Genomic DNA, 26,010 nt, shown 5'->3' with positions numbered 1-26,010 from the left:
TTTAAAATGAACAAATGCACAATCATTCACACAGAAACACATACATGTGTGGAGACATCTGTATGCAAGTACAGTGTAATGTCTGAAAAGAGCCTATGAATTGGACCAACGTTTTCTTTAGGCATTCAGTTCAGATAATTCTGAATTTGCAGACAAAGCAGTTGGGATCCAAAGAATAGCAACATTCATTCTGGGAACTGAAGGCTTGAGTTTCTCTAACAGCAGCTCTTCATGCCATCACTTCTGAAGCAGAGGGAACTTTCAAAAGCAGTTTGCCATACCATCCAGGCACCTGCTGTTTGAAGAGGGAGGAAAGTCATATCCTATTGGGCATGCCCAACCTCTTCAGTATGCCTCAAGTAGCTCTTTGGATCCCAGCCAAAACATGCGGCTGACTAATCTTATACACTAGGTGCCTGTAAAAACTATGCATGCACAAACACATATAGCATGCTGGCACATGATCATAAAGCTATACTGGAAAGAAGGGAACACTTACTGAACATGCACTTCAGCACACAGAGATAGGGTTACTTATTATAACCGTATTGTATTATATATTACTATAACACAGTCATAATACTATTTATTAATACCTCATTATTTATTATGATCAAACTGAGAGATGGAAACATCCATTCTCATCAACACCCCCACCAAAAAAAAAAAAAAAGATTATAATGCCATACTCAATTCTGGCTACTATTACACAAGCAAATTATGTACATAAATGCATTGTTACAGCCCTGAATGACAGCCACAAAATCCACCTGTTATTAACATTCCACCTGTTACCTGTGCTTCAGAGATGCTGAAAATGCCTCACAATCATTTGCAGCTTGACACATGCAATTTCATCTTTATTGCATTTCACAGCACCAGCTAGCCCTGTTTCATCCATGATTGATTTAACCCACGTGCCGGCATATGAAACAAAAATTCCAGTTTACCCCCCATTAAGTAGCAAGGCATTAATTTTATTTGTACTTATCAATATACCTAAGATTCCATATCCAACTGATCCTTCAATAATGAAAATGATAATAATCGTTTTTTTAAAAGCCACCACCAAGACACCCACCCAATATTCTACCATTGCCTGTTGCCTTGGTAATCCAAACGCCCAGGAACTCGCTGATTATCGGTGAATGGGAATTGCATTGTTCACACCGCAGTGCCTCTGCTATGTTAATGTGAGATAATGGCAGCCAGAAGAATCCTTTTGTTCCCAGCTTTGCTGTTTATTCATAGTGCCTGGAGGTCAGCAATTGCTACAACGATCAGGGAAGGAGCCACTGAAACAGAATCCACTTCTGGCTTTTTTTTTTTTTAAATAAACCTCCAAGACAAGGGAGAGAGAAGAGGGTGGGGGGAAAGACTCTGCACAGAAAGCAGGAAACCAGGGAACTGAAGGATAATCTGCAGGGAGAATGAATCAGAGAAGGTATAGCAGAGGCATGAATGAAAGGTTTGATGGACTTACACTCCTTGAGATTACAGATCAAGCTAATGCTGCCCAAAGGTAGCAAAAAAATATATTTTAAAGCAGATAAATTGCTTTCACCTATCTGTGTGTATATGTATATACACACACACACCCCATGCTGATTAATTTATTTTATCTGAATATTGAGAGTTTGCCAATCTGCAGGTCTGTTAAGTAAATATGTAAGAATGGCACAAGATTACTGAATGGATATGGGCTTTTATTGGAACCAGTATTTTTCCATTTGTCACATTTCTATTTGCATTTATTAACGCATTTATCAATGCATGTTCTGTCTCTCCAGAAGCTCAGGTGTACATGGAGGTTATCCCATACATACAATAATCCTGTGAGGTGGACTGGGTTCAGAAACTGTGACTGGCCCAAGGCTGCCCAGTGAGATTCCTGGCTGAGTGGGGATTTGAACCTGGGTCTCCCTGATCCAAGCCCAACATGCTATCCACTATACCATAACGCCTTTCAGAACAAGTTTTGGAATAAAATTACCACATGCCATGATTGATTTTCTTCTTAATTCTAAAATTCCAGAGCAACAAAATTCTTTGCTTGTCAGACTAAATACTTGTGAGTTCTTTAGGTAGGAAATAACACACTGGAATTTTTGTTTCCATAGTAAACAGAAATATGATTGTAACTGTTTTTGTTGCTATATGCCATTGCTGAATGCCATTTACAATCAAACAGTTAAGTCATACATTCACAACACTTTTAACTAGGCTGATGGAGTAAGCTTGCTTTTTGCAATACAAGTTAACAATTCTGGGGGTGGTTAAGTAAATTAAATTAAATTTCACAACCTGTAAAAGGGATTTTTTTTTTTTTAAGTTAACAGTGCCAGAGTTGTGAACACTAACAGGCAACTCCACTGTAAATTTTTGGAGTGAAGTGTAACTGGTGTAGTGTAGTAGATAAAAGACTGAGCTAAAAAATTAATTTGTTTAATTCCCAAGTGGCTACAACACACTATGTACTATACTCAAGTCTCCAATGCTTATTATCAGTGTTTAAACAAATTTAAATACATTTTTAGAATTTAAAAAAACTGGATAGATTTGAATATGATCAAAACAGCAATTTTAAAACAACACCTTTTTGACATATTGAAGGTAGTATGACATAATTAACACTTTAACAAACAACAGCTACCACTCATTGTTAGAAGGAAAGGCCATCTTTTAATATTTTTAATTTCCTCTTACAATAACACAGTTCCAAAACAGCCCCCAAAATCTCAAACAAGTGTGTTTTATTGGTTAAACATTTTCCTGGCTAATTAAAATTGTCTCCTCATTTAGTTGACTTAAGCTTTTATTTATTTATTTATCTATCATATTTGTATGCTGCCTGATATACACATCTCTGGGTGGCCTGAGCTGATTAGGTGGTGCCAGCGACCCGCCGCCATCAAGCCACTGCCACGCATAAGGTGACCTTCCACTCTTTAGCTTTAGATGGCACCTGCACCATGGGATAGCACACATGGGCGCGCACACACATCCCGAGCATTGCCTCACTTGCCTGCTGCTGCCACCACTCCCCAACTCCTCATTGCTACCTCTTTCTGTCCCCACCCTGCCCTGATGCCAATACCAGTGTCAGGGGGCAGAGTCAGCCTGCCTGAATGCATGTGCCACCTTTCTCTATCTTACAGTCGCTGCACCTTTGCTGGCACTTCACTTGCTGGATGGTTTTCTTTTGTCCTGCAACCACAAGGGTGGCATACATATGAGGGAGGTGGGCTGGCTCCACCCCCCAATGACAGACAATAAGTTGACTGGAATGTTTCATTTTAACTGTGTTGTTGTTATACTTAAACTGTTTCATTAGAATTAGATTAGCATTATGTTAGTAATAGTTAGTTTTTCTTCCTTTCTTTGGTCTGTGATCAAAATAGATTCATTTATTCATTCTACACCCAGCTCCTTCACTTTTTCTTCTAGAACTTCTATCAACATTTGAACTCTTCCTTTTAATCCCCTTTTACATAGCCAACATCTCTTTTTTTTAGCAGTTGTGTCCAATTCTCAGTGTAATGCTGCTTTTAACACAGTGTACGTACTATACTGGCCTACTGCAACCAGCATTATGGCTCAGCCTCCTAGTTCAGTTTGTTATCCCTAGCCAACCATTCTTATCTGATTTCTTTAGGAAGCCCTGAAAGTAACAGGGCGATTTCCAGTTAAATTTTATAAATTACACCTTTTTCCTTCAAGCACACAATTTCATTACAATTTCATGCCTATCTAGCAGCCATTTCAAAAAGATAAAAGAGCCATAGTTCTTGCCACATCTGAATTAATTTTGATCCTACAACAAACAAATAGTGTTGATCTGAATTTTCTATACGTTTGATACTTCCACCTCAAAAGCAGTTATTTCGGGAGGAGGGGAGTGAGTGTGAGCCACAAAACACTTAATCCTACCATCTTCATGGCTGTTTGCAATCATTGTTGCCCCCATTACTCCTGCTTCAATGCCATTTCTTCTTTGTTTCATTCCTCCATAAGTGAACCTAGGCAATCAGGAATCACGTACTAGACCTGTTTATACTGTAACACTATGTAGCCAATCAGATAGAGCTATGGGCTGATGTTACCAAGAAGAAATGAAAGTCCATCAAAATGAGGGCAATGTGTTCTGTACTGGTCACATGGGTGATCCTAGCTAATCAGTAATCAATCGAAGAACTGAAGTTTCTCAGTCAACTTTTCTTGTGATGATCTTTTATATGCGTGGTTAGGGGTAACAAACTGAACTAGGAGGACCCCGCTCTAGATTTTTCATGGAACTCCCCCACCATACATTGGATCAGTACAATATACAAATGAACTGTGTGTACTGCCTAAATCTGCACCTTTCCTGCAACAGTGCAGCAATGGCTCCTTAAATAATGCATTCTGAAAGCATTCTGTGAATGTGTGATTAAGAGAAATCCTTATCACTTAACTTAAGCTAAGCTCAGCTAAAAACTGAAAAACCAAAAATGGGGGCAGGGAGATAATACTCCTTGTGCATAGTACCAAATACGCACAAGGAAACAACCTCCAAAATTATATGTATACTAAATCATAACCTGAATGCAATGCAAATTAAAAACAACCACCATGATATAACAACTGGAAAGATATTACAAATATGCTAGAATTTTTGGTTACAGGGTGGTATTCTTAACAGATACAAAGGTTGTATCTTTAGCGCTGCATCTTTAACTGTTTTGAAATATGTTCAGGATGATGATTATTAGAAATATATCTGCTTGCAAATGTATTAGTTGCTGCCAAAATTGTATGGGCTTGACTATGGTAAATAGTCAATTTCTGTACACTTGTGGGGTGGTGTGTGTGTCACTTTATTTTCCTGACAGTGGCCTGGCTTTCAGAAGCGTATTTTATGCACAAAATGACCCCTTCATGCATGTTCAGGTTCCATAATAAAGCTGACACCACCTAGCGGTAAGAGCTTCCCAGCACATGTGCTTGCTTGGTATATATGCATATATATATGACATACAACATCCAAAAGAAATGTTCTATTGAAATATAGAATGTCTCTATTTCTTAAAAATTGGAAAAGAGTCATCTTTTCCCTGTGAATGAAACTGTGGGCAAACTTTAAAAATCATATCTTAATTATAAAGATTGTAAAGAAATACCATTGGTTGGCTATATATTTCTAATCAATTTGTTACATTTATGTTGAAGTTTTTAAATTGACAAAAAACCAACAACAACCAGAGAAGTAACTGGGACTATGAAATATACCACAACTGGGACAAAACCTTATGCTTTATGGTCATACACAGTGTGAATTTAGCTTACGAATTGCAAAATTTGATCCCTACTGTGGTTATAACTGAATTTTATATTTATGGTTCTTTCTATTTTTATTTTTTTTACTATGTTACATCCTGGTTGTGAGTCATTGCATCTCATAATCTTTGAGATTCTTTCTTTCGTGCAAACAAGAAAAACAGGGGAGAAATAGCAAAATCTCCTCGCTATCGTGAAAGCTTATAAAGAACACCCAAGTGCTGTTGCAGAAGAACTGCTTGGGTGTCAAATAAACCTAATGAATAATAAAGCAGCATCCACTTAATTGAATTACTGGTTAATTTGATCTTCTGTTTAATTTTATCAAACCTCTGAAATCAAATCACTTGTACTATTTTTTTTTAAAAGCTTCATCTCTTTATTATAATCAATTTTGATTGTTCTAAGAAAGCATTCTAATACAACCACTGGCTGTAATGGAACTGCCATTTAATTAATATTGAAGGTGAAATTGGGATGATGGAAGATAAAAAGAAACCAAAAAAGACTTGTGATAACATAACATGCTGCAAAGATCAGCTGTGTGTTTGCACACATTGTTATTGACACTGCAAAGCATTAACTTGTGCTATACAAGCTGCAACAAGCACCTTAATAAACACAAGCACAAAGCAGCAAGGAACAGCACCAAGTGACTACAAAGGGAGCTGTTCCTATTTTTAAATCAAGATAAAGTTTGATGTGCATATGAAAACATAATCTGCTTTGTTTAAATGACAATAAAAAAACCTGGATTTCATCAAAATATTATGCTGTACTCATTTACAACTAATTAATTCCATACTGTTTTACAAATATTTTAAACTAGACTGTTCTTTCCTCAAATAAATGGCACCAAAACCTCTTCTTTTACCACTCGCTCCTTATCAAAACAGCGAATGAGCAAGAAGAATTGGGAGAGCTGATATAGAGTCTAAGAGTGAACCTCTGAACTGGAATTTTCCTTCCTTTTCACCCTCTGGTATAATTTCACTATCAAGCTAATCAAATAAAGAAAGAACTATACTGGTCACAATCCATGGAGAGTAATACACATACATGCAACAGTTCCATCAATACCCATATTTTCAGGTCTGTTTTCCCTTCTACAGAAGACGTGGTAGAGAATGCTTTCCCAACCAAAAGGCCGAGAAGCGATTACTACACAGATCTGCAAACCACTTCCTTAAGGATTCTGAGTTTAAACAGTAGTTTGGGGATTCTACCTTTCTGGAATCCCCAAGACTTAACAAAACTCCTTTGTAAATTCCAGTAAAATATCCCAAGAGATAATCAGAAATTTTGTCTTCTGTGCAACTGCCTCCAGCTACCTTAGCAATATTCTGAGAACAATCCCTGAAATATTTTATGTATCCACATGTATAGCACAGTGTGCAGAATTGATCACAGAGGCTAACATAGTTGTTCCTTTCCCTGGCTATGTCACTGCTGCACTGGGCCGCTACAACTTAGGTAAACATTAATATTCTCAGATCAGTTGGCAATCCTGGCTGAATGTTGTGAACATGAAAAACTTTCATTCACAGAACTGGTCTGAGATCATCAACCTTCACATGTGAATGCTGCCACTCACCAAATGTCAGATGTCTGCTTTTATACATTTGATGTTTACAGGGTAATAAATACTGTACAATGTTCAGAACTGAAGACTCTGTTTAAAGTTTCTTACAAAAAGCTAGTTTGATGAGCTATTCAATATAATCGCTGCTCAGATTAACAGAACGGAAGTAGTTTTCTGCTGTGCATGCATCCTCTTGCAAAGGTGAGATGAAGAAGTGGGCAAAAGCAGGAGGTAAACCAGGATGTTACAGAAGGAGGTTGTAAATGCGATCAACTTTCATGTTCACATAACATCCTGCTCGACTGCTTCTGACCACTTCTTCATGCCTTCTTTGTTTTCTACATCAAATGTTAGCGCAAAAGAAGGGTACCCATGTTCCTACTGTGGTCAACCATGTCATTCCTGTGACATCTGACAGGCATTTTGGTGTATGAAAACATGCAGTAAAAATGCCCCTGGGAGATTGTTGTGTCTTTGCTAATGTTTTTCATTTGTCACTCAGAAATGCAAACCAGAAAAGCAAAGGAACAAAAGAGGAAAAAATCTTTGGCTAGGCAGCAGAAAAAGGGTACAACACTCTGATCATTCTACTACAATTACCATTAGAGCAGTTTACAGACAATAAACAACAGTAAGAGGATTGTAACAAAACCCACTGTGGGAGGGAAATTTAATGGGCTGGGTTATTACAACAATGTGCACTGTATTAAAGTAGCACCTGGGGGACCTTTCCCATCTTCTGATGTGGCCACACCACATCATGCAGGGGATGGGGTTAGTTGCACAAAGGAATTGTGGATGAGCAGGAAAAATAAAGGTGGGGAGGGTGTATCTCAGGACCTTGGTCAAAGAGGAGATGGATGTGGCAGAAACTCAGCTGGAGGGTGGTGCTGGAACAGGAAATAAGGGAGAAACAAGTAATATGGCAGAGAGAAGGGAGACAGAGGTGTTAGTGAGCAGAGTGACCAAGGACAAGTCATGCTACCAGCTCCTTTGATTCCCCTCTCCTGATGGGAATCCCTTACTTTCCAGTGGTGCTTCCTCTGGGGAAGCCCCAAGAGATGGGTTTATGTATGTGACCTTGGGGAACATCACACTGCCCAGTGCCCACACTGCCTGGGATCCTCCTAGAGCCATTACCCCCGTTTCTCATGCTACACACTTCACTTCAACCTTCCATAATCAAATGTGTGACTGGAGAGAACACATTTTCCAAAAGACTGCCCCCAAACTGCTTGTTTGCTCAGCAGATAGGACAGAGAAAGGGAAAGAGGGTGACAACTACAGGGCTTTTTGTAGAACTGGGAGCCACCTAGTTCTTTCTATAACCATCCATGTATAGGTTAAATCTTTAGGTTCGGTATCAACTAATCTCATACAGATTTGAAACAGATAAGAAATAATTTACCAGGTATGAGGAATTCAGCAATGCTGAATTTGGAGAAACTGTGATTCACATTTATCAGAACTGAAACCCAGACACTTTTTACATCACAGCAGAATTACAGCCAAGAGTCCAAAGATAGCAATATGTCTACAGCTCTTGACAATGGAGGAAATGCCACTATCTATCCTACTTATTGGTATTAAGCACTCTAATTACAGCATTTTTCAGAGGAGCTATTTTTGTGTTTGCCCTTTCAGGGACAAATGTCTACTCAGGACTCACCTATGTGAAAGGGAGGGTTTCATGGAGCTCATGGAGTTCATGGGTGGCTGCATGGGTAGCTTCCCCGGGGGGTCGTTTTGCCGGCTTTTCTGGTGGCGCAGCAGCAAGAGCCGTCCCAGCTCCTCACACCACGATGAAAGCAGTGCTGGAAACAAAACACAATGAAAGGTCATTGGAAGAAGAAGAAAAAAGTGGGGCAAATACCCAAGGAATTCTACTGATCGCATTGTGAACCTTTTTAAAAAAAATACTCCAGTGGTCCAGTTCAGGTGCAAAATGGAGCAAGGATTAAATCCTAGCTTTACATGGTAAACTCCCATAGTCTAGGATGTGCACAAGGGCAGGATGGGTTCTGCTTCCAATCCTGGCTTATAAGAAGCTAGGATTTCTTATGATGTTTGAACCAGGCAACCCTGGCTTATTCTAACCAAAGTTTGAAAACAAATCAGTATCTGAAGATGGGATACTAAACCAAGATTTATAGTTAACACATAACGAGAAATCCTGATCACATTCTACTGATCTTAATTTTATACACTGTACACAGACTAAGGAGCAGCAACTGGAGGCCACAGGGCCAAATCCAGTTCCATCAGACTTACTATTAGCCTTTTGAATTTATTTGCAAATGTCAACACACACATGAATAGGTGGTGATCCCTTTCAAAAGATTTTTGACAAACTCCTTCATAGAGGCTCTTGAGTAAACTTAGCAGTCATGGTCTTAGGGATTCCAGAAATGGGACTGCCTGTACACATCCTTGGTGCCCCTTTTGAAGGACCCTGCTTGGCCTGACCTGTGTTCAGGAGAGCCCAGGAAGGAAACAGTGGTCATCACTGAAGCTAAGAGTAGCCTAGGGAACCAGTTAGGAACCAGTTCAAGACTCTGAAATGTTCCTGAGACTTTCAAACATGGCAGCCATGTTTTTTCTCCCATCCTTGCAGGTACTTAAACTCCTGATCTGGAATTCCAACCACCCAGGCTCCCTTCCCAGATCCTTCAAAGCTTTAGAGCCAATAGACTAAATCCCTTTATATAATCGCAGCGTCCTGTCTAGGTGTCCTGAAACTCATTGTTCTATTGTGTTCTGCTTAAGACCATTCTCATAAATTCTTCACCTAAAGGGGCACTGATTTAGTGTCTTTTTGCCCTATACAATTGGTCAGTGAAATGACCCCAAACTGCACAGTTGTGATCCTTTCTGAAGATTCTGATGCTCTGCTTATTCATCATCTTTGTACCCCATTGGGAACCTGGTTTCTCTTTTCCTCATATCCAGAGAGAGCTCTTCCTTGCTTGCTTCTGGAAGTTTTCGTCTTCCCCCTACTTCCTTCCCTGGATACATGTGTGTGAAAGAGTGTTTGCGGTTTAATTGTGTTAGACTAGCAGGTTTCTCATCTAGATCTGTCTTTTACCAGAGGAAGCGGGGAGGGCAGTCAATTCCCCCCCTGATTAAAAGGGTAGCCCCCCATAGGGGTCTGGTGCAACAGATTGCAAGCCTCCTTTATACAGAAACTGTGCACAAGCATAAGCTACATGATGACATGCTACTTCTGTTAGGATAGCACTCTCCAGAGAGTGTTTTCCTGTATGGAATGAAGAGCAAAGCCCCAGAGATAGCCTCCAGCTCAAGGGTTCCCAATCTGTGGTACTCCAGATGTTTCTGAATCCCCATGATCCCCATAAATTGTAGCTGGGGATCATGGGGATTGTAGTTCACCAACATCTGGAGTACCACTGATTGGGAACCCCTACTCTAACCTATTTTTCCAGCCAAGGGTACCCACGGTATACCTTTCAGTACAGGCAATGATAGTTATGTATTTTCCGCTTGTTGTATCCATAAGTTTGAACCCCTGAAGCTTCAGAGCAGTCTTCCAGCAAGCCCTGGAACCTGCCCGAGAGGTAGGAGTGGAACCACTGCAGAGCAGTACCTCCCACCCCCAACCCCCTCAGATGCTGCAGAAGGATACTATGGTCGATAGTATCGAAAGGTGCCGAGAGGTCCAAAAGGACCAACAGAGTCAGACTTCCTCTGTCAATTCCGAGGTGGAGATCATCCATCAGGCCGACCAAGGCAGTCTCCACCTCATAGCCAGTCCGGAAACCAGTTTGAAATGGGTCTAGATCAGGGGTGTCAAACTGAGGCCATCCAGATGTTGCTGGCCTACAACTCCCATCATTGCTGGCTACTGGCCATGGTGACTGGGGATGATGGGAGTTGTAGGCCAACAACAGCTGGAGGGCCACAGTTTGACACCTCTGGTCTAGATAATCTGTTTCCTCCAAGACTGTCTGGAGCTGGGAGGCCACCACCCTCTCAATTACCTTGCCCAGCCACAGGAGGTTGGAGACAGGCCTGTAGTTACTCAGCTATGGGGGATCCAAGGTAGGCTTCTTCAGAAGCGGTCTAATAATTGCCTCCTTAAGACTAGGAAGCATCCTACCTTCCCTCAGAGACGCATTTATAATTTCTACCAGGCCTTCTACAACAAACCCCCTGCCAGATAGTATAAGCTATGTCAGGCAAGGGTCAAGAGGACAGGTGGTGGGCTGCACCATTCCAATCAGCTTGTCCACATCCTCAGGAGTCACAAACTGGAACTGATCCAACCTAACCACACAAAAGGAGTCGCCGGACACCTCCACATCAGACACTGCAGTAATTGTGGAGACGGAATCTAAGTCGGCCTGAATGTGAGAGATTTTTTCCACAAAGAATTCACTAAACACATCACAGCGGGTAATTGATGGTTCCAGATTCCGATTCAAGGGAGGAGGGGCACATACTAGCCCTCTCACAACCCTGAACAACTCCACCGGATGTGAACTTGCAGATGCAATATGGGCAGAAAAAAATTGGCAGCGCTAGCCCTCAGCTATCATTGCACTGGGAGCATGCACATGGCCTCTGCGCATGCAACCACGCTGACCATGCAAATGGCTACCGTGCATGCGCAGAGACGATGTGCGTGCCGGCAGCATGTGAGGGCAGCTGGGAGAAGCTCTGATAATGGTAAAACCCACCACTGGCCAGCACTGAATCATTCCCTTGCAAGTGCAGGTAGACACCATTTCGTCAGAGGAGTCCACACGGGGCAGATTAATGCAGAGGCAGAGGAGGCATCTGCATATGGCAGCAAGATCTCTCTGGGGGCAGCAGTGGGAGGAGTAGCTGTGGGGAGGGGGCGAGGGGAAAGTTCCCCCCTTTTACTTTAATTTTTCTAAGAGCCGCAGCAGCAGTAGCAGCAGGGAGGGGGTGACAGAAGCCTTTTAAAGGGCGGCAGAAGCCTTTTTGCCTATGGGCGGCAAAAAGGTTAATTCACCCCTGAGTCCACACCACCTTTGGTTGCAGTGTAACATTTTAATAGGATTATCTCTGTCTTAATCTGTTATTCAATAGGGCAGCATCACTCTGCATAGAAGACAGAAGTCAGTCAAGTCCCCAAACCCCTCAAATGTCTCTTTTGCAAATAACTTTCTAAGCTGTTCTGCCGTGCTCACTTTGCTTGTCAGAAGCCAAACGTAAGTGAAAGCAGGAGTATGGGAGATGCAGCCAGCCCACCTGTGTTTCTGTCTGCTTTTTTTGGAGAGGTAGACTCCTATTTCCCTGGGGAAACAGTTTTCTGTTTCCCTGGGCAAAGGACTGGCACCTCCCTCCCATTCTAACCAGATGGCCAGGGTGATTTCAATAGGCTTTTGAGCTTTGATTGTTTTCATCAAGCCTTCCAAACACTTTGTCGAGGGGTGGGTAATCTTTATGTAAAGAAGTTAGATGGGTTACCTGGTGGCCCCTTCATTGTGAGGCACTAGAAAGCTGACCTCATGCTGAGATGTATTAATTTGGGTTCCTTGCACAGGTCTGTAGATGCAATTAAGATGCATCTTAATCACCCCAATGCCTTATTAGTTAAGCTTCTTAAACATGAAATCTGCAAAAAGCTATTAATTAAATAACCAGTTCTAAGGGTTCATAAGGAAGACCCTAACTACAAAAAACTAGGGGTGTGTACACGTACCTATTTTTGTGTTTTGGTTCAGATTTGGAACAAATTCGAACTGAACCATTGGTCCATGAACTAGTTTAGTTGAACCAACTGGCTGATCTGGCCTGTTCAAACCAGTTTGTCCCATTTTGAGGGACTATGCTTACAAGCAAAGGTGAATCCTGCCTCTAAAGGTTTCTAAGGGTGGCTAGGGAAGTGGCGGTCCTGGGAGGGCATCTTTAAAAGTAGGTCCTTACTAATCCTCTGGCGGTGGCCACGCCTCAAAACCCTGGCACTCTCCCCAGCAGCCCGGTGGCACAGTTCTGGGCTCCGCAGATGGGTGGAGGCCATTTATGGGACCTCTATGCATGTGCGGAGGCCATTTGCATGACCACGTACTGGGCTCAGTTCAGTTCGATCGCAGACCAGCCTGTCTCTCCTGAAGCCTGGTTTGGTTCATGATCGAACTGTCAAACCAGCCTGGTTTCTTGCAGATAAGTTCGTGCACACCCTACTAAAAACATGATTCTACAATTCAGGTTTGTAAAGGGGTTAGTTAATCCTTCTACAAGGATTAACTAACCCTTCTATATAGTAGATAATCCTATCTACTCCCAAAGCCATTCACAGAGATACAGTTTTGAGAAAAACAACAACTTGGTCTATTACAAATATAAACAAGATATTAAGGTTGTTCTCATGACCATCGTACCTGGGGTCAGGGATGGCATGGGGAAGGAAGGATTAGTCCTACCTTCCCCTGACCCAAGTGCAGTTTCCCTTCAGCTGCACCCACATGATCCATGCTGTATTGAACAGTGCAGCCATCTGGAGGCCAGGGGAATGAAGCCTGGCTTCTAGAAATCTCACAGTGCACCCTGCAAAGTGTGCAGTGCTTTGGCACCCCCACCCTGCTACCAGGACCTGGCTCGATGAATGACCTATTGCCACAGATCCTACTTCCCGACAGCCCTCTTTGGCCTGTGAGTTGGCAACTTGGGGGCAGTAGGGTTGGCCCAGCAGATAGTTGGGTAAATACAGCAATTTAGATTCTGAATGACATAGTCAGTGAGAATGCTCACTTGGGTACCACGTACTTCACTTAGATACATGTTTTTTAAAAAAACATTTCTATATGAAGAAGAGTGAATATTCTGACATTAGGCAACTAATGTGGTCATTCTGGATTTGTTAGCAATTTATCTACCTTAGAGGTAGCACTCTCATTATGCTCTGGGCTAATATGTTTTATGCACAGAGAATTACCCCGAGCTGCTTCTCTATTAGCCAAGGAATCTGTCAACAAGCATTTGATCAAATTGTGCTCACCTTTCATCCCTGGCAGATCATTACTAATGTGCCAGCAACAAAAGGTAGTCGCCCTCCCTCCTTCCCCTCTCTTTTATGTTGCCTGGAGATAAAAATCACTACCTAACATTACACAGTGGCCACTTGAGTTCTGAGGGAGGAAGGCGGGGGGGGGAATGAGCAAAGTGTTCTGGCAAACTGCAAATGCAGCCAGTGTTGGAATAATAGCAGATGCAGAGCACCTCCACACAAGCTGAACGTAATTATGATGGTGTTGAATGGAAACCATCCATCTTAAGTGTGGGTTTGGATGCAAGGAGAGAGATGCTCCTCACATGTGAACATATAATGCTCTTGACAAATAAAGATAAAAGCAGGAAGCAGTCTAATAATTCTAGGACACACATCTGCAAATGAATGCCAGTAACCTGCTTTTGAAGGGGGTGGGGAAGGAGAGGGGATGGCAATAGCAGAATAAATGCCTGTGAGGCGCCAATTTCTTTTCAAGAGAAAAGAGGTCAGGCCATGTCTGCTGATGGAACTATAAAGGATCCATGCAAGTAAATTTCCTATCCCTACATGTTATAAAAGTGAAACATTTAAAAAAAGGGGAGGGGGGACTATGCTTCACCTTTTGTGAGATGTGTCATTTGGCTATATTTATGGAAGATCTGTAAATTAACCAGAACTGCACCCCACAAGTCAAGACATGCCCCTCTCTCTGCTGCTCTTAATGATGTCCATTATTCACCATGTGAAGCAACTACCTCTCATCTCAACTTATGGTGTTTTTTTTAACTGCATAAATCACAAGGTCAGTTCTCCCAAGAACCAGGCCAATGCACAAAATGTAAAAACAGAAAACAAAAATAATCAAAACATTGCAAACTTTAAACTCAGAATAAAGACTCCAAAATTAGCAGAAGCAGATTTAAATGCTAAACATCTCCAAAAGCCGAATCGAACAGGCAAGGTTCTCAGCATCTTCCTAAAATTCAGGAAAAAAGAAACATGGCAGGCCTCCCCAGGGAAAGAATTCCAAATCTGGGCTACCACAAACAAGGTGTTATATCCCTGAGCTGAGCCCTCCTGGTTAGATTGCCTCTTTAGTATGAAGGTATGCTGTTTAGAGGGAACAGGGGAGGCATTGCTCCACTGTTTTAGGCCACATGTGATTATTTCTCAGAACTTCTATTCCTCACCTATTTACTGGTACTACACGACTACTTTTTATAAACAGTTGAATGGCCCATTGCTACAAATCACTTTGAAAAAAATGTCTGAGACTTGCTGATCTGTGTTGATACTATGGCCATAGTTATGGAGCATACAATAACAAGAAATGCTCAAAAAAGACTCTGCTTTCCTGCAACATAACTTTAATGTGTGGTATAGGAAGCCTTTAAATCAGCAGAGAATCTTGTTTCCACCCTTTCTTGAAATGTGAAAAAGCAACTCATTTGTATGTCATGTTATAATTACTCTTTTCTCCCTTCCTCAAATATGGTGTCTGAGCATGGAATGAATGCAGATCAGTGGCAGAAACATGCCCTATCACCTTCCATTGGCACCAAAGAAGGGCAGGGAAGAAACTTAAGTGTTTCCAGGCCATTGTCTGGCTGAAGTGCTGCAAAAGCCTGCCTTAACTGTACCAGTTTGCACATGGCAAGAGAAACTGAATACGGGCCACACGTAGACCCATCTGGTACAGCTGGATTCTGAAGAACATTACCGTCCCCTGCCCATTCAAGTACGACGAAACAAACTGAAAATTAATTTACAGATTACACTATTCATCTTTAGCATGCTTAGTTGCTGCTTTTTAGGCTTTGGCTGCATTTACGCACATCTTCTTGACTCATTGAAACTCAAAGCACGAGAAACTCAGTATCACACTATAATGAACAGATAAAGCAGCAAGCACAAAGGACAGCTACAGATGGTGCCAACAGTCAGTCTCTCCTCCTCACACAGAGCAGCCAAGCAGCTGCGTTTCTCCCCCTCCTCCCCCCACCCCTCCCTGTAAAATAGGAGCACAGATTTTACAGATGGACCCTCTCAGTACCACTTTCTGCTGCAGCTTAATGACTGGATTTCAGCCACATTTCTATGCTGTGTTGCTTTTGCCATTGCAGAAGGGATCATTAAGAACATAACCATCTCTGTTCTGTCTGCCTTCTCTAAAATGAAGTTAAATTGTTCCTTTACCTGAAACACTAAATAATAATAATAATAATAATAATAATAATAATAATAATAATAATAATAATAATAATTTGGTTCCCCCTTCCATGTTTCAGCCACAAAGGCTTCTTTATACATCGTAAGTTGAAAGGTTGACAGTTTTAAAGCAGTCACATGAGGAACGACTTGCAAAGCTGACTGGCAGAAGATACAGCCAGTTTTACTTCACTTGGTGCCAAAACAAAAACAAAAACAAAACAAACCCCCCCCCCATGCTGAAACACAGGATCTAACTGCTCCAACTTTCTGTGTCTCCAAGTTTCATTGCTGGCCACCCTTAAGTTTTCATTTCAAAAATATAACATCAGTTATTGTAGTCTGAGATCTGCTTGTTAAAGGGATTTTTTAAAAGGTGAATAAAGGAGAGAGATATTTCATTTCCTAGCCTACGTTAGGAAACTCTAACCCTAATCAATCCTCAACCAAGCAGAAAAGAACCCAATAGTTTATCATCTAGTCTAAAAGCCAAGTTACACAAACAGCAGATTCAGGGTGCAGGTTTTATTGGACTGTACCACTTTGAAAAGGGGTGTGTATGTGTGTATAGGAGATGTGGATAAAATTAACTCCTTGCATGTAGAAAACTAGCATGCCAGCAAGATGGCTAGGCTGGATCCATCTCTCATATAGGCTAGCTTATTACACACAGGGATTTTTTTTTGTATAAGCGGGAACATTCAAACCTGCAATTCCCTGACTTAAAAACTGAAGCAGTATAATCTAACAAAAGCTGCTCACCAGCTTACTTTAGGTAAGCATTCTCTCATACTCAGCCCTCATCAAGTAATATGGGCATAGTACTGCCCTTTCTTACAGGATATTGTAAGGATTATATGTAAGATGCTTTCAGTGCTTGAAAGAGTGCTATATAAACACTAATAATCATAATCATAATCAGACTAATAGAAGTCCTCAAAGTACCAGCTTTAAAAAGTTACCTCCAGTAAGAAAGCCAAACTAATGTGGAAACCTTCACAGGTAAAAGAAAGAATTTTGGGAAACCAGTCAGCAGTTATAAAATTATCCCCTTGTCCTTGTGAATACTCTCAGAAATCGCACCAATATCTATGAAAGTATGATGTCATATTAATAATACTTGCATTTGTCTTTCATGGAGAAGGACAAGTGTAGAACAAATTTCCAACAGATGCTTCAGAGGTTACAGGTCTCCTTTCTGAGAATGGTAAATTATAGCTCCAATGCTCTGTTTTTATTAGGGCTCACAAAGAATATCAGCTGATAAAACATTTGTTTTTAAACAAATTAGAGTTTCTACATTAAATACATTTTCATAATCACCTAAATTCTCAATATTGGCAGCTTTTTGACATGAAGGGAAGTGTAAGATCACTTACAATGTATGAGACAAAGGCTATCACTCATTTTTAGAAAGAAAGGTCATCTTTAACTTTTTCCCCATTTCCAATTGCAGTAGCTTACCTGAACCAAACTAGCCCACAAAAATACACAATTGTGCTCTTAAACTGCCATTCTCACCAATGAAAGTTCACTCTTACTGTTTAAACCGACCCATATCAATTAACCTTGATCAATCTACTAACTGAAGTGTGCAATCCTGGCTTTTATGAATCTTTAGAACTAGGGTGTGACTCTCCCAGAAAGCACTCCTGACTTTCAAAATAAATACTAAGAGTTTTCAGTTGTTCTCACACTACTTCATATCTTTAAGACAAAACAATAGGGCATTTCATGGGTTCTAATAAGGAGAATTCATAATGGAATGAGCCGTAAGTACTCCTTATGGTTAGGGGCAGAACCTGGGATGAAAGGCAAAGAGCTTCAGTGATCAATGCTAACCATTAAATTTGCTAATGCGCACCAAGCCCATGCGACACACGAGACTGTTGATTCTGGAAGCATGAGACACAGCCTGCCGTGTTGCAAAATGCTGTGGGTAAGCATCTATGAGAGACTAAATGAACGAACAGACTCCCTGGAAAGCGAAATACAGAGGCTCATGGTGCTAATCTATTTACCCATTATGATACCCTGGTATTAGTTACAGTTTATCACCTCACTAAATCACCTCCTCTTGTTAAGAAACGGGCTTCAAGGTGCAGCAAGCTGTTATTTATAGGCAGACACTATATTTACAGCTACAAAGGCAGGTGAAGAAGGGGCAGGACAACAGCTCAGTCATTTCAGTGCCGTCTGCTTCCCAGGAGACAGCAGGAAAAGCACAATAGGATTACGACTTCTTGCTGCAGTTAAGCTGCAGCAAGAGTTCAATTGGCAGAACAGCACTATAGTATCTCCTTCGTGACTGCTTTAAGAAATCTTTACAAGAGATGCAAGGTTTGGTTGTGATAAATGCATCTCCCATTGACTGCTTTTCATTCACAGCAAGAAATGCCATCCAGAGCTGATGCTTGCACTGCTGTATGCAAAATGAACCAACATGTTTTTGAAAATTTAAAAAACCTCAGACACAGGCTATGCTACATACTGCACAGTGTTGTTTATTCAGGGAAAGATGCCGCAGAAACTGTTCACTGTGTGGACTGCTGCATTACTATGGAAGCTCAAATGTTGCTTATAAACAATTCCAAAAGAAAGCTGTGAGGTTTGGGCAAAAGGACACTATAATCCTGTTCATACATTATGTTCAATGTACAATCTCGACAATGTACACATACATGTACATATGGGTACACAAGTACAGATTCACACATTATGCTTAATGCATCCACTGTAGTACTCTTCCTGTCTGTACCCCGAGGAAACCTTTAACTAGGTTAACATTTAAAGTGAGTGCATTTACAGTCAATCACAGAAAAACATGTACTTGTGTACATCAACCTGTCTTCAAGCATCCATTGCTCAGTGGCCTGCTGGCACAAGGGCACAGCCATGCCTGAGGACTCAGTGGGATGTGGCCAAGGGAGAGATGGCCTCAAGGGCCATGAAAACAGGGGGTCTGGAACAGAGCCAGGGGGCAACTCTGGATGTGGGGAGGATGAGAAGGACTGGTGACAGGAAGGGCAGGGAGTGAAGGGAATTCTTGCAAGTGGACAAGTTCACATGGGATGGGGACCCACTCTCTCATGGGGATTTGCAGTGCCTGTGTTTGGGCACTTAAAGAGGGGGCAGGCAAGCTCGAGAATGACTAGTACTGTCAAGGTACAGGAGAGAGCCGGAGGCCAAAGTCTAGGAAAACAGAGACAAAGTTGGTCAAGAACTTCCCTACTTCTGCAAACATCCTGTGAGGTTGAGGCCTGGGGAAAGGGATGGAAAGCCTTCTTCCTTGCCAGGGAACCAGGGGATCCACAGGAAAAAATTGGAGTTACAGTACAATAAATCAGGCACACATTTCAAATAGCTACGAAACAAAACCTTATTCTTTTATCTACCAAATTTTGTATCCTGTCATATCCCCCAGGATCATAGGATAACATCAATGGGGTTGGCCCAACTTTATCTTCACAAGAATCTTGTGAGGTATGTTAAGGTGAAGATTTGCCAAAGACCATCCACTAAGACTTTCCATTACACCGGACTGGCTTTTGGCTTTGAGTACCTGGTGGACCAAAATGTAGTTTCCCACATTTTATAGCGTTGTGTCATCTCTCAGACACATACAATAAAAGGATCGTTAACAATCATGATCTGCAGTGGCAGCCATATGTGTGCCAACACCATGTGCTCAGGCTACAGAGGACAGTGCTGCAGCTGCGTGGGGCCTTTGCTAGAGGGAGCGTCACAGCTTGAAGAGTGGCAGGGCAACAGTGGAGCAAGTGAGGAACTGCTCCCCACCCTGCTGAAGTGGTTTGGCTGCGGGTGCCTGAGCCAGTTTGAGGAGGCGCCACACTGGCTCATGCACATCCCTAACATGGAACCTAGTGACACTCAGCTGTTGGAAGGCCCCCTGCTCTCATAGCACAACCCTGAGGATCTCTGACATGTCCATTGAACCTGACTTACCCTGCCCTCTCCTTCCCTTCTTTTACTTGAAACCAGGTGGGGGCAGGAGACAAGCTGCATGACATCCTCTTTGCTCTGTAGGGAGCACTCAATCAGCCATCTTTCTTCAATGGCTTCTGTTTAAAAGGCATGCCCCCCCACACACTTTTAGGCACTTTAAAGGCTCTCCTCCATCCCTTTTTGGTCTCCAAGCAGTGTGAATGGCTCTGGGATTTGTAGTTTTGGCTGCAGCCTCCTCAGGAGGAGAAGGCAGGGTGAGGGATGTCCAACAAACATGCCAGGTCTCTAACTGGCACCAACCTGACAAATATGACACAACAGTTGGGAGTGGCTGATATGACCCCATCCAACAGTCTCACTATTGGGTTGAAATCCAACATTTTGGACCATGCACAGGCCTATCAGTCTCCCTGTTGGATCAACAGATCCCATGGACCAGTCCATGGTGCTGTATCCTGGCCAACCCTACTTTGTTGCCTTGTCTCATTACCTGCTAGACCTCGTGGGCTCTGGTCCACATGATGGGACAGGACATGATGCAACTACTTTATGTCACTTTGTGCTAAGACTATATCTGAAGCTTGTGTAATAAAAGTCTCCTGTTGTCTATACATATTTATTTTTGACAGTGGAAAACCCTGTCTGATGGAGGAAAAAACCCCAAACCCGCCTAGAGACGTGAGTTGAGGTGGCATATAAATCCATTAAATATATTAAAATGTCTTTCAGGTCTATCTGTGCTCCTTTCCCATCCTATCCCCATCAGTGATCTGGTGCAGAAGGTAGGACTTGAACATTAGTAGGGAGGACAGTAAAAACGTGTTCCAATGAAAGGAAAACTGTATATTGCTGGTGGAAAGAGTCCAACCGAAAAGCAGTGTGTTCAGTATCAGACTGCTTGTGCCATCACATTTCTCCTTGTATCCTCTCCTGCCTAATCTATGCTGCCATGGGCATCTATGGAGGGCAAGGGGGCACTTGCACCTCTGGACTCATGGCCTTGTATGCATTTAAATGTTTATTTACATGTTTTAAGTATATATTTGTGTGTGTGTATTTAGCCCCCCCCCCACACAAAAACAAACCAAACAAATCCTGCAGATGCCCATGTATCCTGTGCATTCCAAGCGAAACAGCCTCAGTGAAAAGAAACAAGAGTTGCTTCATGCTGTCTCCTATGCATCTCTAGCAAAAGGGCCAAATTAGCTAAGATGCTGGAAGATCCTTTAGCAGATCTCCCATCTCTGTTACATTTTTAGCCTACTTTCCTTAAGAGAAGTAAGCTAATGAGAACACCCAGCTTTGCATGTGTGTGTATGTCCATGTCTCATATCAAATTTGCAATGTCTAGACTGATTTGGACCAAATTTGGTACAATTGTCATGACACATAGGGAGGGACATCTCAATGGCATAGTTTGTGATGATGTCATCCACCCCAGTTCAAGATGGCACACATGTAAACAGCTGAGGCTCAGGTGAGCTAACTTGTGAACTGCCTCTCCCATTTGAACCAAATTTAGTACAGTAGTAGGGACACATAGGAACACCTCAATGCCATCATTTGTGATTATGCCCTCCACCCCAATTCAAGAAGTTGGATGTGTGAATGTTTGAGGCAGAAGTAGGCTAACTTGTGAAGATGGCAAATTAATAAATTAAGATTATAATAAATAAATTAAGATTATAGTGAAAAGAAAGTAGGCATATTACTTCTTACCAGAACTTCTTATTTAAAAAGCAGTCATGGGAGTGGATTTGAATCAGGACTGTTTCACTTAAGGAGCAGGAGCTCAATTCTTCCCCACTGCATGACATTCTCCTCAAGTAAATGCCCCCAACAAAGTTGCTACTTGCCCCGTTAGGGATGCCTGTAATTTTTTCCTAATGGGTCACATAGCAACAGGGGTGGATAACAGGGGTGGGTACACTGGAAAATCGCATGGGCTGGCTGTTTTGTTGTTGTTTTAAACTAAAAACATGGATAACTAATGGATCTCCAACTTTTCATCTCAGTGGGCCTGTAGGCTGCAGAGCTTTTGGCTGGAGCCCTCTTTCTTCCTTAGCCAATTTACTCCCTCCTAAGAGGTGTGAGGTAGTGGGACAGTGTCTCTCCTAGACCTTAGGTCTTTCCCCTCCCTCCTGAAACTGAAGCAACCCAGCTTCAGCTTCAAGAGGGAGGGGATTCCCTGTCAAGTAGATCCTCACTAGCTCTCTCAGACAGAATGTGGAACCTAAAGTTAGGCTCTAAAATCTGTATTTAGACCAGCAAATAAAGCACTGTTGGATGCATTTTCAAGAGAGAGCGAACAGCCAGAACTCCTACTGTGCTTGAAGAGAGTGAATGGCAGGTGCTCAGCACCTTTAAACTACAGACCAATTTTCTGAACGCGCCAATATGGATTTAAGAGCTTAACAGCAGATACTTGGATTTTGAACATTTGCTCTCTAGTCTTCAGTGGATTACTTATATTTATTATAGTAAAAACAGGCTGGCTAGCATAAGAGAAAAGAAGGGGGGGGTATAATCATAGCTTTGGGTATGGATAGCCCAGAAAGCAGTCAATAAACGTACAGTTCATTGCAATTCTTTTGCAAACATTGCAACATTCATTGCAAACATTCTTTTGATTTAAAATATACAACAGAGGCAAAACAATATTTGTTAATTCAGGGGCATAACAGTCCAAAACAGTTACCAAAAAAAGGGCAATCCTATTTCTGAAGCAGCCAAGCCTTAACCTGTAGTTTAAGCAACCTCTGCCTCAAATCCAGTTAAAATTAAAACTGTAGCCTTTCTTTTCCCAAATACATCCTGTACCATCAGCCTCCCCTAAGGATAGAATGAGGTAGCTAATCCATTTTAGAAGTGATTTTGTTTGTTTTTTTAAAGGAAACTAGTATAGCTTCCTGTTCCCTGTTCATCTCAGGGACCACATGTGATGGCCTCATTCCTTACAACTTTGCTCCTCAACTGGCTGCTCTCTTTCTCTCTAGGATGCACGAGCTGTCTATGTCTGAAGAGAAAGTCTTCCTCCCTCTCAGTGTTTAGAGTAATGTGTGTCCTTCCATATTCCTTAGAGTGTTTGACTAGGACTGGGGAGACCCAAGTTCAAATCTCCATTCAGCAATGAAACTGAAACAAATCACCATCCAGCTATAAAACTCTGGGCTGGTAGTTTATCTCTAACCAACCTCACAAGGTTGTTGTGAGGATCAATATAACCATGTACCCTGCTCTGGGCTCCTTGGAGGAAGAGTGAGATATAAATGTAAATAAAAATAAACTATTCATAAAGTGATGCACCCTCAGAATAACATTGTTTCAATAAGAACAAGTTTGAAGAACAATTTTGAGTGCTAAACGATAGCTCTGTCACTTGCTATTTTCAACAGTGCCTAGAAGGATCTGATTGTGGAAAAAACAACAAAGAGGATGCAGGCATTCAGAAACCCCAGTAAGCACAACAATCTTCCATAAGATAGGCTTCAGTATTCCAGGTTTAGCTAGGAACCACTGATACTGTGTGGGCTGCAGAGAAGCATCCTTATTCCTGACGCCTCCGCTTAGAAGCTGCTGACTAGAGCATTAACTGGGTATTGTGTAAAATCTCATCATGTGCTGCTTCTACACAGTCCAAACAGTAAGGAAGAAAAGAATTGATTCCTTGGGCAGCTCAGTTAACTCTCCCTCCCCTCTAATTGACAGGGCGTCTCAATAACTGGAAAAGGAGGTGGCTCTGAGAGATACAGAGGCAGAGAAAGAAAAGGGATAGCTGGGTGGCACTGGGGAAGGGAGCAAAAGAATGCAGAAGGATGCCACGTCGTAGAGATCTGGGCCTTCGACTAAGGGTTCTCATAATACTGAATGCCTCTGCTCATATGCACACATGCAGGATCAGGCTGAACCCAGTCCACCTTGCAGTCTTCTGCAAGTTAAAAACATACACCCACAGAGCATGCAAACCACCCTCCCTGCTTTCCCCTGCCCCAAGACCCCCAGGGACCTACTTTAGGGTTAGAAGAAAACAGTGGCTGTGGGTGCCAGAAGCCCTGCCCAAGTGTTTTTCCTTGACAGGGACTGGACTGGGATTACATGTTCCAGTATCCCTGGCAGGAAAGTGGTGCTCTGCATACCATGTCCGCTGTTCAGAAAGCAACTTCCCAACACAGTGGGCACGCATGTTGCACAGAACACCATTTTCCTACTAGGGATTCTGAGATGTGTGGTCCCAGTCCAGACGCTGCTGAGAAAGGGCATTCTGCAAAAGCCTGGGGTGTAATTCCTGCTGTGAAGAAGGGAAGTGTGTAATTCCTGCTTGTGAGTCTTGTCTCTAGCAGGCATCATGCTTCAGACCTGACAGAGCCTCTTTGCTGCTGGAGTGAAGTCCTCCGGAAGCGTTCTCTTCAGTGGGAGTTGTGTTCTACTGGGGTTTGGAGCACCTGCAGCCACCACTACCTCAGTGTCCCCCTGCCTCAAGGTTTCATCGGGGCCAAGGGGTAGAGAAAATTGGGGGAGGCAGCAGCAGTCAGTGCTTTGTAAGCAATTCCTTTGCACTTGGAAATCCTCAGGGAACTGTGCATGTTCAACTGGAATGCACGGCCAGGCCAGTCAATTCCCCACAGTAAAGCAGTTGTGCTGTCTCGTATTAAACTGCAGGATTCAACATCCCTCCTCTTTCGAATCTCTAATAGGGGGTCAGCAAAACATGGACATTAATATACTCCTAAAGAGCCAACTCAAAGACGAAATGTTTGGAAAGTGCCTTCCAGCTCAATTATGAGTGAATCCAGAATCATAATATGGGTGTCAAGTAGGAAGCAAAAAATGAAAGAAAAAAGATGGGCTTTGCACTCTCATAACTGCCACAGAACATCTGATCCAGATATACTTTTTGACATATTTGGCCCAGTTCAAACAATTGGCACCATCAACACAGCCTGCTGCCCCTTACCTCAGGGCTGAGCAGAGCAACCTGGCCCACTTTGGCTCCATGTTTTCTTTCCCGCTAAACCCATCTCTTAAATGTGGGGAAGCCTCTTCACCTGCAATGTGACTAGGGTCTTTGGCCTACCATTGGTGGACCCACTTCAATAATTTAAGCATTAGTAGAAACTTGAAATGTGAAACTGAAGCTACAGCATGCATCAGAAATGATATAAATGATTTATGTTTTTAGATACTCTCTTGACAGTCAGTTTCAACTATATTTGTCATTGTTTCTATTTTTGTGAATTCAGACAACGAGGTGCCTGGAATTGTGAAACAGGTAAATGTCAAATTTGGTAGAGTCCCACTGAGCTTCTTTGCCAGTTAGATGCTTGTTGAGGAGCTTGCCATGGGGTGAATCTATTGATAATCATCACTTCAGTTTACAACACTGGCTGTCAGATTCCTTATCTTTAGGGAACCTTTCCCTGAAAGATTTCAGGGAAATCAGATTCAGATTCCTTTATTACAGTCAGCAACCAGCTAAACAATCATCATACAATAATCATCATACCTAGCAAACTGGGAAAAGGGGAAAGGGGGGGGGATCACATCAAGCAACTATCTCTTTACGAATTGTTCAGGCTACAAAACAAAATTCAGCCACATTTAAGGAAATGTTATCAGACAGAAAATGTTGAATGTAAAACATATCAGTATGGCCAGTATAATTTACTAAAAGTGGAGAAATAAAACTATTATAAATATATTTTATCCTTATAAAACAAACAGTAAAGTAAGACGTGCAGTTTTTTCAATGGCTCCCGAACCACAAGGGCATAACCGAGCTATATAAGGGGTGGTTTCTTTTTTAATATTTCCCATACGAAGTACGTTAAATCAGGCAAGAGTCAATGCTCTTCTGAATTTTGCTGTTGTTAGGTCTTAAGCAGAAGAGTTAGTTAGACAGAAATATGTCTCTTAGAAGGCTAGCTAAATCTAATTACCCTTCCACATCCAATACTTGTGATTC

General features: G+C 42.1%; 1 protein-coding gene across 28 annotated transcripts in view; it reads right to left on the bottom strand.

Annotated features, from left to right (window-relative positions):
- Positions 1–26,010, bottom strand: part of ZMIZ1 (zinc finger MIZ-type containing 1) — a 640,668-nt gene that overhangs the window by 105,453 nt on the left and 509,205 nt on the right. For all 28 annotated transcript variants that reach the window (XM_053309119.1, XM_053309136.1, XM_053309123.1 and 25 more), the window contains one exon: positions 8,568–8,712. In XM_053309119.1, coding sequence (XP_053165094.1) covers positions 8,568–8,712 — 145 coding nt within the window. The remainder of the gene's footprint in view (positions 1–8,567; positions 8,713–26,010) is intronic.

This window comes from Hemicordylus capensis, chromosome 3 (assembly GCF_027244095.1).
Source record: "Hemicordylus capensis ecotype Gifberg chromosome 3, rHemCap1.1.pri, whole genome shotgun sequence".
NCBI classification, from domain to species: domain Eukaryota; kingdom Metazoa; phylum Chordata; class Lepidosauria; order Squamata; family Cordylidae; genus Hemicordylus; species Hemicordylus capensis.
Note: the sequence above shows the minus strand (reverse complement) of the source record. Positions and strands in the feature narration are given on the sequence as shown.